Source organism: Mirounga angustirostris, unplaced genomic scaffold (assembly GCF_029215605.1).
Source record: "Mirounga angustirostris isolate CCGP_5_RB_7025 unplaced genomic scaffold, mMirAng1.0.hap1 SCAF_15, whole genome shotgun sequence".
NCBI lineage: Eukaryota > Metazoa > Chordata > Mammalia > Carnivora > Phocidae > Mirounga > Mirounga angustirostris.
Window position 1 is genome coordinate 44,904,562 of NW_026991723.1, and position 20,166 is coordinate 44,924,727.

At 37.5% G+C, this 20,166-nt stretch overlaps 1 protein-coding gene and 1 long non-coding RNA gene across 8 annotated transcripts in view; one reads left to right on the forward strand and one right to left on the reverse strand.

The window, feature by feature from the left end:
• Window positions 1-19,777, forward strand: part of DENND4C (DENN domain containing 4C) — a 139,736-nt gene extending 119,959 nt beyond the window's left edge. For 6 of the 7 annotated variants that reach the window (XM_064579236.1, XM_064579234.1, XM_064579235.1 and 3 more), the window contains 5 exons: window positions 1,510-1,755; window positions 2,850-2,967; window positions 15,451-15,601; window positions 17,238-17,302; window positions 17,501-19,777. In XM_064579236.1, the coding sequence (XP_064435306.1) occupies window positions 1,510-1,755; window positions 2,850-2,967; window positions 15,451-15,601; window positions 17,238-17,302; window positions 17,501-17,637 (717 nt within the window). In that variant the 3' untranslated portion in view covers window positions 17,638-19,777. Of the gene's footprint in view, window positions 1-1,509; window positions 1,756-2,849; window positions 3,029-15,450; window positions 15,602-17,237; window positions 17,303-17,500 lie in introns of those variants that run through there. The other variant, XR_010407641.1, reaches the window with a different exon arrangement.
• On the reverse strand, window positions 2,967-13,990 carry LOC135362684 (uncharacterized). Its single transcript, XR_010407642.1, has 3 exons — window positions 13,792-13,990; window positions 6,609-6,706; window positions 2,967-5,976 (listed from the first exon to the last, which is right to left on the reverse strand). It is a non-coding gene; the product is annotated as an uncharacterized LOC135362684 (long non-coding RNA).
• Window positions 19,778-20,166: the final 389 nt, after the last annotated feature.

Below are 20,166 nucleotides of genomic sequence, written 5' to 3' on the forward strand. Positions count from 1 at the left end.
GTCTTTTTAAATCTGTATGCCCTTCCTTTAACCTTGCAACTTATTTGTTGATTACAATCATATAAATTGGTAATTGTATCTAGAAGCTTGATCAGATTCAGGTTTTTGTTTTGTGGTTTTATTTTTGTAAGACAATAGCAGTGGTGGGATGTCCCTCAATAAAAGACATGAACTTTCTTTGTGATGCTAGTAGCTATTAATGCCTCAATAATGCCCAGATCAGGTTATTCATTTCCAGCTATAAAGGGTGATAGTCTAATTGTCTTTATTATATGGGGTACATCTATAAAGAGAAACTTGCCCCATATTTTGTTTGCTTTTCCAAAGACACAGTTTATTTTGGAAAGGTAGGGTAACTGATTTTTTCCTTTTATTTACCAATTTTCAAAATAACAAGTTGGGTTCCTAGCATTCTCCCAGGTGATCAATTAATTTGGAGGAATAGGGTATCATTATGAACTCATTGATTTAAACATTTGTGTTTACATTCATTGCTGTTGTTATCCTTATTAATACTTACATTATCCCATCTTTGATCAGCTAGAAGCCTCTACATATTGGTGCCTTAGTCCCTTTGACACAATTCTAGTAGCCTTTTTATAAATTTTTTTAAAGCTTCCTTGCTTTCTTATATGATAATATGTTTCATGCTCATGTGATATATTTCTTTCTCTAGACCTAGAATCAGTCATTTCTCTAAGAAACACTGTTCTTTGTAGAGGAGATGGTATTTGGAGACCTCAGCCTGGGCAGTAGGGGTACTCAATGAGTTGGTCATAAGCGTTTTAGTCTGATTATATAATATGCACAACTTATAAAGACTAAATTGGATTTTTTTTTTTTTTAACGATTTTATTTATTTGACAGAGACACAGTGAGAGAGGGAACACAAGCAGGGGGAGTGGGAGGGAGAAGCAGGCTTCCCGCCGAGCAGGGAGCCTGATGCGGGGCTTGATCCCAGGATCCTGGGACCACGACCAGAGCTGAAGGCAGCCGCTTAATGACTGAGCCACCCAGGCGCCCCTAAATTGGATTCTTTTGTACAACTGCTCTTTAACTACTGTAGTTTTTGTTGTAATCAAATGTAAAAACAAGCTTTTACAAGTAGATATAATTGTAAAAGGAGTCATCAAGTACTAACACAAAGATTGCTCCATCTGTTTAGAGTTTTAGAAAGAAGATAAAGTCTACTTTTTGGGGGAAATCATTATAAAACATCTGAAATGTAGTGTTTCTTATAAAAATAGAGAAACTCTCAACGTTTAAAACAGAGTCTGTTATATGGATTAATTTTCTTTTGTAATCCTTTAACTTAAGGGCATTTTTTAACTTAAGGGCATTTAAGTATTTTTTTCTTTTTTTAGGTTTTCATTAGGGTATACTGCATGTAGCACTGGTTCTGAAATCACTGATTTTGAAAGGATAGATAAAGCATAATCTCACTGAGAAGTACTCTTAAACATACAGAATAGATAATACTCGTTTCTTCCTTATTTTTATTTTTTAAAGGATCCTTTAGGAAAAAGACCCAATCCTCCCCCTGTTTCTGTGCCCTACTTGAGTCCTCTAGTGCTTCGTAAAGAACTTGAATCTTTGCTAGAAAATGAAGGTGATCAAGTGATTCACACATCCTCTTTCATCAATCAACATCCAATCATTTTCTGGAACCTCGTTTGGTATTTCAGACGTTTGGACCTTGCTAGTAACTTGCCAGGACTCATCCTCACATCCGAACATTGTAATGGAGGTGTACAGGTAGGGTACCGACCTGCATACTTACACTACACTGGGGTTGGTTGGAGTGAGGCTTAACTTCAAGTAACCGAGTATACAACAACAATGCTTTAACAAGATGTATGTTACTTCTCTCTCACATAAAAGTTTGGGTTAAGTGGTCCTGGAATGGTAAAATGTTAGGTACGTGAGATCCTTCTGTCTTTTTGGTCAGCTGTGCATAACCTCTATTTCCAAGTTCTGTACCTGGGTTCAGGATGGCTGCTCTATTTCCAACCATCACATCCACATGCCAGCCAGCAGTAAGGATAAAAATGGATGGAGAAGAGTACGTCTTCTTTCTCTAGGGATAGTTCCTAGAGTGGCACGTAACATTTATTTATGTATCTGTTTGGCCTGAATTCAGTTATATGGTTATATCTAGTTGCGAGGGTGGCTAGAAAAGGTAGTTTTTATTCTGAACTATCAAATCTCCAGCTGAAATTCTCAAAAACTTTATTTTACAGGCCTCCTCTTGCCCATATTTTTCAGATGATATAATTTAAAAGTTAGAGAAGTAATTTCCGCAAGGTCCCATACCTACTGCGTGATGGGGAGCCCAGACCACAGTCTGCCTGTCTGACTTTATAGCCCCTGCTGTCCTCGTGCTGGGGTGCCTGATTGCATGGGAGACACTGAGCTTCCTGGAGTTCCTTCATTTTATGATACTGATTACTGAGAGACACCCCAACATTCACCAGGGGTGAAACACAATCTTCGCTTAAAGTATTATAGTCTCTTTGACTCATTTAAGTAACAGTCTGCACAACAACATAGCAGAAGCTATTGTACTTTCTCTGACCTTGAAATTTGTTGTAAAAGTGACTAATCTTCCATGTGGCCACTGTGCCAGCTACCAAGTTGTCTTTCCAGCCAGTGGAAGTAGGAATGAGAAACTTGCACTTCAGAAAATAGGAATATTTATCATCAGATACAAATAAAAATTAAAATTTTTGCTTAGAATTTTAGGTCCAGAGTTTTGAAAGAACTCCTTTGTTTTATATAATCAAACTTTCTAGATCCACTGGTAATTATTGTTATGTGTAGGGTGCTAATACTTTGTTGATCTCTTTTAGCTACCCCTATCATCTCTGTCCCAGGATAGCAAACTTGTGTATATTCAGCTATTATGGGATAATATCAACCTTCATCAGGAACCAGGAGAACCTTTGTATGTCTCATGGAGGAATTTTAGTAAGTAAAACAATTAAGACATAAAAGACTCAAACTGGAAACAACCCATATATTTTCACAGGTGAATGAATAAACAAATTGTGGTACAGTCCATACAGTAGAATACTATAGACTACTGGGGTAAAAAATGAAGTGAGAGAAACAAATTATTCTGCTTTAAGATTTTTCATGCATTTTTAGTATCTCCAAGAGTCTTTCCATTTTAGATCAAATTGATTTGCTCTTATACTGACCCATTTGACTGTCTCAGGGAGTTGAAGAGTATTTTGTGATTTTTTTCTGTCAAATGCCAATTTTGGTTAGGTATTGGGAAAGTAAATTCTATATACTGGAAGAGTAATTTGGATGTGTTGTTGGTATAGGGTCATAATTTCAATTATATGGATACTAATCTCAAAGATTCTAGCTTCATTTTCAGTCTTATATTTAGAACATGTTTTTACAGGGCATTTAAAGAGGTATCATCCAGTATTCCAAAGTCCTTTGAGTCATTAAGACAGCACCACCCAGTAGATATGTGAGCATATGGTATCAATAGACAGCTGATGGAAGAAACATTATATGACATATTAGTTTGCTAGGGCTACCATAACAGAATACCACAGACTGTGGCTTAAACAACAGAAATTTGTTTCTCACAGTCTAGAGACTGGAAATCAAAGATCAGGATGTCAATAGGTTTGGCTCCCATGGCCTCTCTCCTTGGGTTGCAGATGGCCTTTGCTCTGTGTACACCTGCATCTCTCTGGTGTCCTTTTCTCATAAGGACACGAGTTATATTGGACTAGGGCCCCTCCCTTATGGCCTCATTTAACATTAGTTACCTCTTTAAAGACCCTATCTTCAAATGTAGTCACAGAGGGGGTTAGAGGTTCAACATACTAATTTGGGGGGAACATGATTCAGTTCATAACAGACATGAAAAAATGCTCAATCTCATTATTTAGTGAAATATCCATTTCTTTTGTTAAAAAGGGAAAGTACAAACTTAGTTACATCAGGATGGCAAAAGACTGTTACATCCAATCTTTTTGAGGATATGGAGGAAAAACACTCTGATACACTGTTAGAAGTGAAAATGATACAATTCTAGAGAAGAATGTGGCCTATATTATCCCTATTTAATATATGGATACCCTTTAACTCAGCGATCAGAGTAAGACAGCTCTGTTCTATAGGAGTATGGAAAGTTGTCTGCACAGTGATGCTTACTGTATGATTATTTGTTGTGATAATGAAACGAAGTATGTAAATACCTAACAGGAGAGCTGTGATAAATCTGTATCATGAAATGTGGCCTGAGTCATTTGCATATGGATGGCTGAAAAGGATGTCATGTATCAAGTGGAAAAGGGGCAGGTTTTAGAACAGTATAGATCTTTTCAATTAAAAACAAAAAAACACCGGGGCACGTGGGTGGCTCAGTCGTTAAGCGTCTGCCTTCGGCTCGGGTCATGATCCCAGGGTCCTGGGATCAAGCCCCGCATCGGGCTCCCTGCTCTGCGGGAAGTCTGCTTCTCCCTCTCCCATTCCCCCTGTTTATGTTCCCTCTCTCACTGTGTCTCTCTCTGTCAAATAAATAAATAAAATCTTAAAAAAACAAAACAAAAAAAACACCAAAAATATATATCTGTGTTTTTAATATATGCATATAAAAAGGTCTAAAACCACTATTACCAGTGGCTCCTCAGATGGGAAAGGGAACAGTTCTTTTTTTTTTTTTTTTTAAAGATTTTATTTATTTATTCATGAGAGAGAGAGAGACAGAGAGGCAGAGGGAGAAGCAGGCTCCCAAGGAGCAGGGAGCCCAATGCGGGACTCGATCCCAGGACCCTGGGATCATGACCTGAGCCGAAGGCAGATGCTCAATCATCTGAGCCACCCAGGCGCCCCGGGAACAGTTCACTTTTACTGTTTTGTACTTTTTAAAAAAAATCTATTACTATTTTGTATTAGGATTTTTTTTTTCCAGTTTTAAGTAAAAAAAATATTTTTTCCTTTGAAAATGCTAGTCACAAAATTATGGTTAAATACATTACAAGCTGTTTTTGTTCTTTTGGTTGTTGTTTCAGTTCTGATTTTTTTTTTTTTTTTGTAAACATAAGCAGAGTAACCTTGAAATTTATGCTAGAAAATAAATAGAATTGCGGGCACCTGTATGGCTCAGTCAGTTGAGCATCCGACTCTTGATCTCAGCTTAGATTTTGATCTCGGGGTCATGAGTTCAGGCCCCATGTTGGGCTCCACGCTGGGTATGGAGCCTACTTAAAAAAATTATAGAATTAGAGTTGCTATTTCTTCAGTTATTTTCCTACCTCTCTTGAAATGCACAAGTGTTTCAAAATATTCTGTAATTTGTGACGGGAATAAAAGAGCTCTCAAGAATGGCCTTGTTTCTCAAGAATGAATCGATTTTGGCCGCTTTAAATGAAGAACTGGCATGTAAATGACATCAAAAGACATAAGAATTAAGTGGGTGAGAACTGGAATGATAGTGACTTCCAGTGATTTCTGGAAGAGGAGCTTCAGAGATCCACTTCCCAGCAAAACAACCATAATTGTTTAAAAAAAAAAATTATTAAAAAAAAGGGAGATGAGAAGATAGCAGAGTAGGAGGGTCTTGAGTTCATTTTGTCCCACAGCCAAACCAAGGCAACAGCTACATGTATTGTACTAACTCTGAAAATGACCGAAAGACTGGCAAACCGCGTCTTCCCAAGCTAGTTGTAGAGGAAAGGCCGTGTCAGCAGTTGGGGACCACTCCCAGCACAACTAACCACAAATGGGAGGGGCGTCCCAAACATGGAGGAAGGAGGGAATCAGACCCCACCCCAGGCCCTGGGGACTTGGACTGAGAAGACAAGCCCCTATAACATCTGGCTTTGAAAATCAACAGTGCTGAAGTCCAGGAGAACCCGAGGATGATAGGAAACGGAGTCCCCACCTTTAAAGAACCAGCATGCTCAGTAACTCGCCAGGAACACAGCAAAGCAGCAGCTCGAAAAGTGCCTAGGGTATACGTGAAAGGGGATTTATTGACTAATTTTAAGACATGTACCAAAGGAGCAGGGATCTGCATAGTTCTCTGGAACAAAAGTGCTGGCAGGCACTGTTTGTCTTGCCCTTCCCCAGCCTAGATAGCTAGACACTTGGGGGAGCCAGGCTTGACAGTCTCTGTGTACCTTACCAGCAGTGCCTGCCCCTCCCTGACATTCCCCCCCTCCAAAGTAGCTCCTGCCCTGCCACACCCGAAGGCAGCCCTGGCTGGGAAAGGTGTCCTTCTGAAGTGACTCCTGCCCTAAGGGGCAGCGGTGTAAACCACCCCACACACCAGCATGTCTGCAGTTCCTGCATTCAGGCCTCTTAACTGGCTGCACAGGAAGCAAGCCTTACCCATCAGTGTGCCTGCAGCAGTAGTACAGGCTAATGGCAGCCAGCTGGGCTGAGGGCCAGCCCCACCCACCAGCGGGCTCGTGGTGGCTGCAGCTGACCTCTCAAACCCTGCCCAGTGCACCTGCAGCGGGTTATTGCAGCCAGCTGGGCTGAGGGCCAGCCCCACCCACCAGCATGCCCGAGGCAGTCACAGCTCAGCCACAACAAGAGGACACACGCAGCCCACAAAGGGAAAGCTCTTGGAGTACCTGGTTCTGGTGACTGGGGGGATTGCGCTGTAGGGCACCACAGGACCTCTTCCACACAAGGCCACTACTTTCAGGACCGGGAGAGACAGCTGACCTACCTAATATAGAGAAACACAGAGTTAGACAAAATGAAGAGACAGAGGAATATATCCCAAATGAAAGATTTTTCCTAATCTGAGGAAGGACATAGACACCCAGGTCCAGCAAGCACAGAAAGCCCGTAAGAAGATGAGCCCAAGCAGGCCACACCAAGACACACAATTAAAATGGCAAAATTAAAGCTAGAGGATTTTAAAACAAGAGAAAATAAAACTGTTACATACAAGGGAAACCCCATAAGGCAGCTGATTTCTCAACAGAAACTTCGCATGCCAAAAGGGAGGAGCATGATCAAGTGGTTAAATGAAAAAACCTACAACAAAGAATACTCTGCCGGGCAAGGTTATCATTCAGAATTGAAGGAGAGAGAAGGAGTTTGTCAAAAAGAAAAGTTAAAAGGAATCCATAACTATTAAACAAGCCTTAAAAGAAATGTTAAGTGGAATTTTTTAAGTGGAAAGAGAAGGCCATAAATAGAAGGAAATTATGACAGGATTGTATCTACAAAAATCAGTAAAGGAATACACAAAAAGTAAAATAGGACATTATGGAGGGGGAGTAAACATTTAGTGCTTTAAAAATGTGTCCAAACTTAAGTGACCATTAGCTTAATATAGAATGCTATATACATACAGTGTTATATATGAATTCCATGGTAACCACAAATCACAAACCTATAATAGATACAAAAAATAATAAAGAGAAAGGAATCTAAACATAACACTAAAGAAAGCCCTCAAACTACAAGGAAGAGAGCAAGAGAAGGAAAAGAGAACCACAAAAACAACCAGAAAACAAGTAACAAAATGGCAATAAGTATATACCTATCAATAATAACTTTAAGTGTAAATGGATTAAATGCTCTAGTCAAAAGAGGGGGACAGAATGGATTATGCTGCCTTAGACCTAAAGATATACAGAGAATGAAAGTGAAGGGATGGAAAAAGATACTCCATGCAAATGGAAGCAAACAAAAGCAACTAGGGTAGCAATATTTTTATCAGACAAAAAAATAGACTATAAACAAAGAGTGTAGCAAGAGACAAGGGCCTTATATAATGATAACAGGATCAATCCAAGAATAAGATATAACAGTTGTGAATGTCTACCCAACATAGGAGCACCTAAATATATAAAGAAACTAAATAGATATATGCAGAATATTTCACCTCAAAACACACATTCTTTTCAAGTGCACATGGAACATTGTCCAGGATAAATGTTGGGCTGCAAAACAAATCGTAATAAATTTAAGAAGACTGAAATCCTATCATGCATCTTTCTTGACCACAACAGTGTGAAACTGGAAATCAAGTACAAGGAAAATACTGGAAGAAACAAACAGGTGGAGGCTAACCAACATGCTCTTAAACAAGCAATGGGTCGATGAAGGAAATTAAAAAAAAAAAAAAATACATGGAGGTAAATGAAAATGGAAACACAACAGTCCAAAATCTTCGGGATGCAGCAAAAGCAGTTTTAAGAGGGAAGTTTACAGCGCCACAGGCCTATGTCAAAAGACCACAAAAACCTCAAACTACTAACATCTAAAGGAACTAGAAAAAGAACAAAGCTCAAAGTTAAAAGGAAGGAAATAATAAAGGTAGAAAAGATCAATGAAACCAAGAGCTGGTTTCTTGAAAAGGTAAACAAAATTGATAAACCTTTAGCCAGACTCATTAAGAAAAAAAGAGATCTCAAATAAGATCAGAAATGAAAGAGTAGAAATAACAACTAACACCACAGAAATAGAGGATTATAATAATACTGTGAAAACTTATATCCAGCAAATTGTACCTAGAAGAAATGGGTAAATTCCTAGAAACATAGTCTTCCAAAACTGAATGAGAAATAGAAAATCTGAGCAGACTGATCACTAGTAATGCAATTGAATCAGTAATCAAAAAACTCCCCAACAAGCAAAAATCCAGGACCAGATGACTTCACCTGTGAATTCTGTCAAACATTTAAGAGTTAATACCTGGTCTTTTTAAGCTATTCCAAAAAATACAGGAGGAAGGAAAACTTCCAGATTCATTCCACAAGGCCAGCATTACCCTGATACCAAAACCAGATAAAGACACTACCAAAAAGAAAACTACTGGCCAATGTCCCTGATGAACATAAATGCAGAAATCCTTAATAAAATATTAGCAAACCAAATTCAACAATATATTAAAAGGATCATTTACCATAAGTAAGATTTTATTCCAGGGATGCAACAATGGTTCTATATTCCCAAATGAATTAATGTGATTAATAAAAGGATAAAAACCATGTGATGATCATCTCATTAGGTGCTGAAAAAGCATTTGACAAAGTAGAACATCCAGTCATGATAAAAAAAATCTCAACAAAGTAGGTTTAGAGGGAACATACCTCAACATAATAAAAACCATATATGAAAAACCCACAGCTAACATTATACTCAGTGGTGAAAACTGAAAACTTTTCCTCTAAGGTCAGGAACAAGACAAGGATGTCTACCCTTACGACTTTTATTCACCATAGTACTGGAAATTGTAGCCACAGCAGTCAGACAAGAAATAGAAGATTCCAAATTTGAAAGGAGCAAGTAAAACTTTTACTATTTGAAGATGACATAGTATATATAGAAAACCTGCAAGACTTCACCAAAAAACTATTATAATTCAGTAAATTTATGTAAGTAATAGCCAGAAATTGATAGCATTTCTATACACTAAAAACAATGTAGCAGGAAGAGAAATTAAGAAAACATTTCTATATAGAATTGTACCAGAAAGGATAAAATACCAAGGAATACATTTAACAAAGTAGGTAAAAGACCTATACTCTGAAAACTGGGATAGTGATGAAAGAAATTGAAGATAAACAAATGGAAAGATATAACATGTTCGTGGATTGGAAGAACTAGTATCATTAAAATGTCCACACTACCCAAAGCAATATACAGATTCAATGCAACCCAAATACCAATAGCATTTTTCACAGAATTAGAACAAGTTATCATAAATTGTATGGAACTAAAAAAGATCCCAAATAGACAAAATAATTTTGAGAAAGAGGAACAAAGCTGGAAGTTCACAATCCCAGATTTCAAGATACACTACACAATCAAAATAGTATGGTACTGGCACTAAAATAGTTATATAGATCAATGAAACAGAATACAGAGCCCAGAAATAAATCCACGCTTATATGGCCAGTTACTCTTATGACAAAAGAGGCAAGAGATACATAATGGAGAAAAAGTCTTTTCAACAAATAGTGCTGGGAAAATTAGATAGCTACAGGCAAGAGCATGAAACCGGGCCACTTTCTTAGACCCTAGACAAAAATAAACTCAAAACGATTTAAAGACCTAAATGTGATACCTAAAATCTAAAACTCCAAAAGAAAACTTAGGCAGTAATCTCTTGGACTTCAGCAAAAGCAACATTTATGGGTATGTCTCCTCAGGCTGGGGAAACCAAAGCAAAAATGAACTGTTGGGACTACATCAAAATAAAAAGAGGTTGCACAGCAAAGGAAACCATCAACAAAATGAAAAGGCAGTCTGCTGAATGGGAGAATAAGTTTGCAAATGATACATTTGGTAAGGGGTTATTACCCAAAATATATAGAGAACTGACATAAAAACAACAAACAATCCAATTAAAAAATTGGCAGATCACCTGAAAAGACATTTTGCTAAAGAAGACATTCAGATGGCCAAGAGACACACAAAAAGGTGCTCAAAATCACTAATCATCAGGGAAATTAGAATCAGAACCACAATGAACCTCACACCAGTCAGAATGGCTAATATCAAAAAGAGAAAGAACAGGTGTTGGTGAGGATGTAGAGAAATGGGAACCCTTGTGCACTGTTGGTGGGACTGTAAATTGGTGCAGCCACTGTGGAAAACGGTATGGAGTTTCTCAAAAAATTAAATCTAGAACTACCATATGATCCAGTAACTCCACTACTGGGTAACTGCCCAAAGAAAACAAAAACACTAGTTCAAAAGATATATGCACCCCTGTGTTTGCTGTATTAATAGTAGCCAAGATATGGAAGTATCCTAAGTGTCCATCAACAGATAGGAATTGATAAAGAAGATAGAGGTGTGTGGAATATTATATAATGGAATATTACTCAGCCATTAAAAATAAGATCTTGCCATTTGCAGTATCATGGATGGACGTTGAGGGCATTATGCTAAGTGAAATAAGTTAGAGAAAGACAAATACTATATGATTTCACTTATTACATGTGGAATCCAGGAAAAAAAAAAAAACCCAACCAGAAACAGGCCTAAATCAGAGAACAAACTGGTAGTTGCCAGAGGGGAGGGTTGTGAGGAATGAACACAATAGGTGGAGGGGATTAAGAGAGAGAAACTTCCAGTTATATAATAAAATCACAGAGATGAGAACTACAGCACAGATAACATAGTAATGTTTTATGGTGACACATGGTGACTATACACTTACTGTGATGAGCTACAGAATTGCCAAATCACTGTGTTATACACCTGAAACTAATATGACATTGTATGTCAACTATACTTCAACAGTTTTTTATGTTTTTTGAGCATGAGTAGGGATAGGGAGGGACAGAGGGAGAGAGAAGGAATCCTAAGGGGGAGGCTCCACGCCAATTGCCCAATTGCAGAGCCCAATGCGGCGTTCAATCTCATGACCCTGAGATCATGACCTGAGCCAAAATCAAGAGCCATAAGCTCAACTGACTGAGCCAGGCAGGCTCCCCTCAACAATAAAAAAATTTTTTTAAAGGTTTTATTTATTTATTTGACACGTAGAGAGAGAGAGAGAGAGCACAAGCAGGGGGAGGGGCAGGGAGAAGGAGAAGCAGACTCCCTGCTGAGCAAGGAGCCCGATGCGGGACTCGATCCCAGGACTCTGGGATCATGACCTGAGCCGAAGGCAGACGCTTAACCGACTGAGCCACCCAGGTGCCCCAACAGTAAAAATTTTTAGAAAGTAATGTCTAAGGGTATAGAGAAAATAAAACATTTGTTCAAGAAAATATACTAAATTTCAGTAAAGCCAGGAAATTTCTGTGGCGTTTGAGCTACCATATTGTTCTCTCCCACCCCCAGCTCCCAGCCAAGGGCTACAGCATCTCTCCGGGAAAGACAGGCTGCCAGTAGTTCTCAGTCTCCCAGCTTTGTATAGCCGAGGCTAAATTCCAGGAGAGCTGGAGGCTCACTTCCTCTGCTCTGCACCCATTCATTTCTACCCCGGCTTCAGGAAGCCAAGAATACTGGGGCCTCAGTTCTCAGTGCATCTTGCTCATAGGGCAGAGGTTTTATGCCAGGAGAGGCAAGCTGACAAAACCAGAGTCAACTGTCCCTGCCCAGTCCCCTATTCACAAAGCAGGAGTGTCATTCCAAGAGAAGGGCCACTGTGCCCAAACCCAGCTACAGAGCAGTGGCTCAGAAATTTTGCCCAAGGGAAGAAGCAGGCCATCAGAACATTGAGCTCTAAAACCCTCCCCAAAGGAAATGACTTTATTTGGAACAGAGCGTGGAGAAATTCAAGCATGAGAGCACTCTTGGAAATAGTGGGAGATTTGTTGAGAAGGCCAGTGTTATGCAGATAGGAAAAAAAAAAAGACCTCATAAGAAAACTAAAAATCTGTATGAATATCGATATAAAAATCTTCAACAAAATGCTACCAGCCTGAATCCCATCAATACAGAAAAAGGACTGTACATCATGACTTAAGTGCAATTTATCCCAGGCATGCAGTGTTGGTTTAGTATTTGAAAATCAGGTAATGTAATATACCATACCAATAGAATAAAGGACAAAAATCAGTCATCCTTTGTTAAAAACACTCAACAAGTTAGGAATGGAAACAAACTTCTTTAGCCTAATTATGAGCATCTGTGAAAACCCACAGTTGACATCATAATTAATGGTGAAAGACTGAATACTTTATCCCTAAGTACAGGAACAAAACAAGGATGTCTTTTTTTCCTCAGTTTGTTCAGCATTGTGCTGGAAGTTCTTACAGTAGTGCAATTAGGCAAGAAAATAAGACATCCAAATTGGAAAGGAGGAAGTAAAACTGTATTTGTAGATTATGTGATCTAACAGATAAAAATTCCAAGGAGAACACACACTATATGGAACTAATAACTTCAGCAAAATTGCAGTATATTGGATGGAGGGGATCGGGTAACTGGTGATGGGCATTAAGGAGGGCATGTGAGGGGCGCCTGGGTGGCTCAGTTGGTTAAGCGACTCCCTTCGGCTCAGGTCATGATCCTGGAGTCCCGGGATCGAGTCCCATATCGGGCTCCCTGCTCGGCGGGGAGTCTGCTTCTCCCTCTGACCCTCCCCCCTCTCATGTGCTCTCTGTCTCTCTCATTCTGTCTGTCTCAAATAAATAAATAAAATCTTGAAAAAAAAAAAAAAAGGGAGGGCATTTGATGTGATGAGCACTGGGTGTTATATGCAACTAATGAGTCATCGAACACTACACCAAAAACTAATGATGTACTATATGCTGGCTAATTGAATGAAAATGAAATAAATTAACTATTTCCGTATACTTTCAATGAATAATCCAAAAATAATATAATTCCATTTACAATAGCATTAAAAAGAATAAAATAGAGGGGTGCCTGGGTGGCTCAGTTGGTTGAGCTCTTGATTTCTTCAGCTCAGATCATGATCTCAGGGTTCTGGGATCAGCCCCACATGCGGCTCGATGCTCAGCAGGGAGTCTGTTTGAGGATTTCTCTCCCTCTCCCTCTGCCCCTCCCCTGCTTGCACACTCTGTCTCTAAAATAAAATCTTAAAAAAAGAATAAAATAGGAATAAATAAAGCAGAAGGACAAAGCTAGAGAAGACCTAAATAAATGGTAAGAAATTCCATGTTTATAGATTGGAAGATTTAATATTAAGATGGCAGTGCAGTATTTCCAGATTGAGCTACAGATCCAACACAATCTCTACCAAAAATCAGGGTGGCTTTTTTTATAGAAATTGACAATCCTATCCTAAAACTCATATGGATAAGGGACCCAGAATAGCCCAATCTTGAAAAAGAACAAAGTTGTAATAAAGAAAGTGGGATATTGGGGTACCTGGGTGGCTTAGTTGGTTAAATGTCCGACTCTTGATTTTGGCTCAGGTCATCTCACGGTCCTGAGATTGAGCCCAACGTTGGGGTCTGCACTGGAGTGTGGAGCCTGCTTGGGATTCTCTCCCCCTCTCCCTCTGCCCCTCCCTGCTGGCACTTTCTCTTTCTCTTTAAAAAAAGAAAAAAAAAAAAGTGGGATACTGGCATAGGGAGATTACTATCTATCTATCTATCTATCTATCTATCTATCTATCTATCTATCTATCTATGTCAATAGAATAGAGCTGAGTTTCCAGAAATAAACTCTCATATGTATAGTCATTTGTCTTTCAACAAGAGTGCCAAGACCATTCAGTGGATAAAGAATAGTGTTTTTAATAAATGGTGCTGGGACAACTGGAGCATCATGCAAAAAAACAAAAAAACCCCGAAGTTGGAGCACCTCCTCATATTATACATAAAAATGAACTCAAAATGGATCATAGATCTAAATGTAAAAGCAGAAGAACTCTTAGAAGAAAACATAGTAAACATTCCTGACCTTGTATAGGACAGACCTTCTTAGATACAACACCACCAAAAGCACAAGTGAGAAAAGAAAAAGTACATAAATTGGACTTAATCAAAATAAAAACTTCTGTGCTGAAAAATAAACCATCAAAAAAAAAAAAACAAACATGTTAACGCATAGAAGGGGGGAAAGATAAGTGCAAATGATAAAACTTAAAAAAGATTTATACTCAAAATGTATAAAGAACTCTTACGACTCAGCAATAAGACAACCCATTTAAAAAATGGGCAAAGGATCTGTTTTAGTCCATTCTGGCTGCTATAACAAAATACCACAGACTGGGTAGCTTATTAATAACAGAAATGTATTTCTCACAGTTCTGCAGGCTGGAAGTCCAAGATCATGGTGCCAGCATGGCAGTTCGGGGCCCTCTTCCAGGTTGCAGACTTCTCATTATATCCTTTCATATAGCAGAAGGGATGAGGGAACTCTGGTAACCCGTCCCCCCCTCCTTTTTTTAACAGGTACTAACCCATTTATGAGGACTCTGCCCAACCAAGAGTTGGATGCTTAACTGACTGAGCCACCCAGGCGCTCCGATTTTGTGTATTTTTAAAGTTAGCATGATTAAATCCCAATATAGACTCAAGCACTTTAGTAATTTATGAAATCTATATAAATATTTCTTAATTCTGGAATTACCCTTGTATCAATTAGGATTATACTCTGCTATATTTAATAGCAAATAACAGAAGCTTAAACAGGTAAAGATTATTCTTTCACATAAATAAGTTATGAAATAGACACTCCAGGACTGGGAGGCACCTCCTGTCATCAGCGACCCAGGCTCCTGGTGTTGTGTCTCACTTTTCCATCAGTTGCTTCATGGTGGTAACAAGATTGCTGCTAGAGTACAAGCTATCACATCCCAGCCTAAAGAAGGAACCCCTGTGTTCAGGGAAAAGGCAAAGGGACAGGACTTTACTATCCAAAGAAAGCAGGAAAAATATTTTTTAGCTGGTCACATTGACACATAATTTTACTGGTAAGGGGGAGGCAATGTTGAATAAAAGACTAAAAATGCTACAACTCTGGGGAAAAAACTTTTTTTTTTTTTTAATAATTAGAGTATTCTTGTGTTCTTATTATTAGATTCTGAAAAGAAATTGTCTCTCCTATCAGAGGAACAAGAAGCCACAAGCACTTTAGTAGAAACCATCAGGCAGAGTATTCAACATAATGATGTTCTTAAACCCATCAATCTACTTTCACAGCTAATAAAGCCAGACATGAAAAGACAAAGGTAAGAATCCAGTTTTTGCTTCATGCCACTCAAGATAATTTCATGTTTAAGTATTATTTTTAAAATATCTCTAGTTGTAAATGTTCATACTTGAGCAAACATTACAAAAGTTGTGTGTGGAGGAATAAATTTTAGGAAGTCATTCATTCATGTCTAAAATGTAGAGTCTTTGGGAAACATTACTGCTATTCACCGGAAATCTCTATGAATTTGTTAGCGGTGACGTTATACATATGTACTGCTTGTTCAGGCCCTGTCATACCTGCACGTCTTATCTTTTATTTTCTTGTGGGACATTAAAAAAAACCTGTTTAGGAATAGAAACAATTTAGGAAAGCAATGGAAACAGTAAATTACAAAGGATATGGAGCTTTCCTGATCCTCTTACTATTGTCCGCTAACAGGCTTAGATCAGTACTCATCCCAGTCTCAATATAAGTGAATTTTGCAGGGGAGACTTCAGAAAAGGTGGCATAATAAATGCTACCAAATACTAACAGTTTCCAGATCCTCTACAAGTTTCTTTGGTCATGGCATCTTTGAAGATAACCTCAGAAGTGGTAGAGCATGAACTGATGATGAAAATGAATGGATCCTTTTGTAATCTCAACAGTTGAGATACAGATGACCTTCACAGTCTAAAGAGCAGCTAGTTTCAAGCATCTGTAGTTTAAATAAAGCAAGGAAGGAAAATGAGAGATGATATGTTACGACTTCTGAAGCTTCTAAACAAAGCTACATATGAAGCATTATCAGAATTAGCATTACTCTCTAATTTTTTTTCTATGTTAAGTACTTGGAAATCAGTTCATTTCTTTAGCTTTCCTTCATTTTTAACTGAGCTATGAAGCTCATTTTTAAGGTTTAGTTTGTGAAACTTTTATGTTCACAAACCAAATATAGTTTATCCTTTATCATTGGATTAAATAGTAAAGAGACCACACCACTTTTCAGTGTCCAAGGGTTTTAGACCCCTAACTTACTTAAAAATTAATCTGAGACTCTGCTTTTGCAAATTTTAATTGCAAAGTAGAGTTAAAACAGTTACCTATTATAGTTGACCCTTGAATGACCCCCCCCATGCAACTGATAATCTGTGTATAATTTTTGACTACCCTGAAACTTAATAGCTGTTGACCAGAAGTCCTAACAATAACAAATAGCTAACACATTTTGTATGTTGTATTATATAACAGATTCTTACAATAAAGTTACTAGAGAAAATACCTTTACAGTACTCGCTGTATTGGGGAAAAAAAAACCAACACACAGGTGGACCCATGAAATTCAATCCCATGTTGTCCAAGGTCAACTGTATTTATATTGTTAAAATGTTATAAAGTTAAAATAAGCCATTTAAAGTGGTTTTTAGTGTTTAGTCTTATGTCCATAACTTTTTCATTTGAAATAGAAATCCAAAGTAAGTTGCAAAGAGTAGCACAGAATTCACCGTACTTTTCACCCAACTTCCCCTAAAGGTGACTTCTAACTGTAGTGTTAGATCAAAACCACGACACGGACGTGGATACATTACTGTTAACTATAAAATGTAATCATTTTTCACCATTTTACAAAACCTTCATGTGTGTATTTTTATGCTCTGTGCCCATTAACTTTAAAAACATTTGTTTTATAGGAGTTTATACCGAGAAATCCTCTTCTTATCATTAGTATCTCTTGGAAGAGAGAATATTGATATTGGTAAGTTGGTTACTTAAGTATTACTAAAGGAGGTTCTTTCATTTTCTGAAGTAATTTACAAAGTTGTAATTGGCATGCTGCCCTTACCTTTCCAAGGATTTCTACTTTTAAATAGTTTATAGATATATATGAAATTACCATTTTTCAGCCTATGACTTTTTAACAAATTGTAACTGCATTTTTGAAAATGTCTTTCAGAGGCTTTTGACAATGAATATGGACTTGCATACAATAATCTATCTTCAGAGATTCTTGAAAAGTTGCAGAAGATTGATGCTCCACCAAGTATCAGTATGGAATGGTGCAGGAAGTGTTTTGGAGCGCCTCTCATTTAAGTAAGATGTTCACTAGATTTTTGACAAAGCTTGAGGGAATAGATTCACTTGGCAAACACTGAAGGTTTGTTCCAAATGCTAACAATTGATGAAAGGGAAATGAAGTTAACTCTTGGGGCAGTATGTAATGACATGTAATTCATATGGAATCATCTCACAACGTAAAAATGTCATAAAAATGCCCCAGGGTTAATATCTGAAGGTTTGCAACTTCTGAGTGGTTCATCTGCCTCTGCTTGAGAACGGTTTTTGGATTTCTCATTATATGTAGTTTGATAATGCAAAACTATATTCATTCTTGGCATTTTGTTTATATTTGAAGTTGTTGGTCTTGGGGAATAGCAGTTTAATGTAAACTTGCCTAACCCCAAAACAAATGAAATCTCAATTATAAGGGCAACTATTTGTGTATGTGTGTATATATGTGTGGCTGTGTAGGTATTTGTATGTACAGCCATATGATATTTATTAAAATTCTTAGACTGCGTGTTGCAATACAATTTTCTGAAAGGGGTCTGCAACTATTAAATGACTACAACTAAACTCAGCTGTAGTCATTAATCAAAATTACCTTAAAGTCTGATGACAGCCTTGCCTGTATTTCTTCATCCATATTATGTATTCTCTTCCTTAGTGGATTTTATCTTGAATATCCAAGATACTTTCATCCTCTTCCCAAATACCGTGTTAATTTGCAACAGCTTTAAGATTGGAAATAAATGAGCCAATCATATAGTTTAAATGAAATTAAATCACCCTCATAATTTACAAAATTGGAACATGCTTAAAATGCTCATGTTGATTTTTTTGTACCTGAAATTGTTCAGGTACATAAACTGTTGCTATTGGTCACTTTTAAAAACCTGTGGGATAAACTTGCACTGCATACAGAAATTTTATTCTTATATATTTAATTTGTATGCTTATTATTTGTGCATTTGTAAATAGTTTTTTGGGATGGATCAATTGAGTCTTAAAATGTTAAAAGCTTCTTGAGCTTCTTGCCAGTAGGTTCAAGAAAATCATGACCTCACCTGCCTGCCATTTATCATGCCTTTCATTAAAAACAGCCCTTATGAACAGTTAAGTTTGCCTTAACTCTCGCCAAGGTTTAAAAAACCAATGGTTATGTGTGCTTTTACAGTAATTATGCAGATGACTAAATCAGTTGATAAAAATATTTCCAGGTGGTACAGTTAACAGCCCAAATCTCCCACCTGGTGTAATCTTTTAAAAATTGTTACTGTACCAGTCTTTCAACATTTCAGGGCTAATCTAACCTATGCAGATTTCATTTCAATTTATTATGAAATTAGAGTGAAAGAACTTGTCAGAAATTATGTACAACTCTCATTACCTTAAAAATGGATCATTTGCACTATCTCAGAGTATATATTTTTGCAGCTTAATACTTGGTACTTAACACTTATTTCCCCAACAAAGTTTGCAATTACCGTGCATAAAAGCTTGAGGATGAATAAAATGCAAAATTCTTAAGTTTGCTGTGCTTGTCTCTGTCACATCTTTAAGGCTCCTGAAATGTGTACAATTCTATTTTAGAGTTCCCATATTGTTTTTCCACTTCTCGGTAGTCTTAACTTGAACTAAATTACTTACCAGAGCACTTCCTGTTAGTAAGTGTAACGAAGATCTCCTTACACATTAAGATTTGGCTATACTGTACTAAAATAGACATTTTCTAGTAACTTTTTATAACATTCTAAGTAACTCAGCCATTATACATTGGAAACCTTAGCCTGCTTTCATTTAGAAATAGGGGCTGTTTTGTGTTTAAAGTGCATAAAGGCCTTTTCTAGCACCTACCACAGAAAGGGGACCACTAAAAATTTACTGCGAACAAAACTGTAAGGCCAGAAATGCAGTCATTATCCATACGTTTAGAAAGGTCTGGAGTGACTCGTAGCAATGTATGAAACTTAAAAGCCTGAGAACTTCTGCAATCTTTCAAATTAGTCCAGATATTTAGCATTACCTTATACTAGTTTTGGATTTGATAGTCTGATTTGATTTTGGCTGCATTTTGTAGATTATAGCAACCTATGTGGTTAAGACTGTTGTAACTATGCAAGCATAATAAAAGCATAAATGAATCCTTTAATTGTGGGAGAGTCAATTGTTGCTCCTAACTTCATTCTTAGTACAAACTAGTAATGCAGGATTAAACATTCTTACTATTGAAATACTCTCCAGCATTCCCCCTTTTGAAAAGTAGTTCTCCATCTTAAATCTGCCAGAATTAACAAGCTAGAACAGCCTAGCTCAGCCATTATCTGTCCACTTTAGTGACTGCACTCCTTGATACAAGCAAGCATGGTGGTGGTGCTCATTTTGTGTTAAAATCAACCAGGTACTGGTTAGTACAGTAACTCTGGCCTATATACCAGACTTGCCTTCTGGCCTTTAAGTTACCCCTTATGACTGCAGTGTTTATTCCTTTTTATTTTGCGTTATCACTTAAAAATTTTCCATTTATGCTTTTTTAGTTCAATCTTAATTTATATAACACCA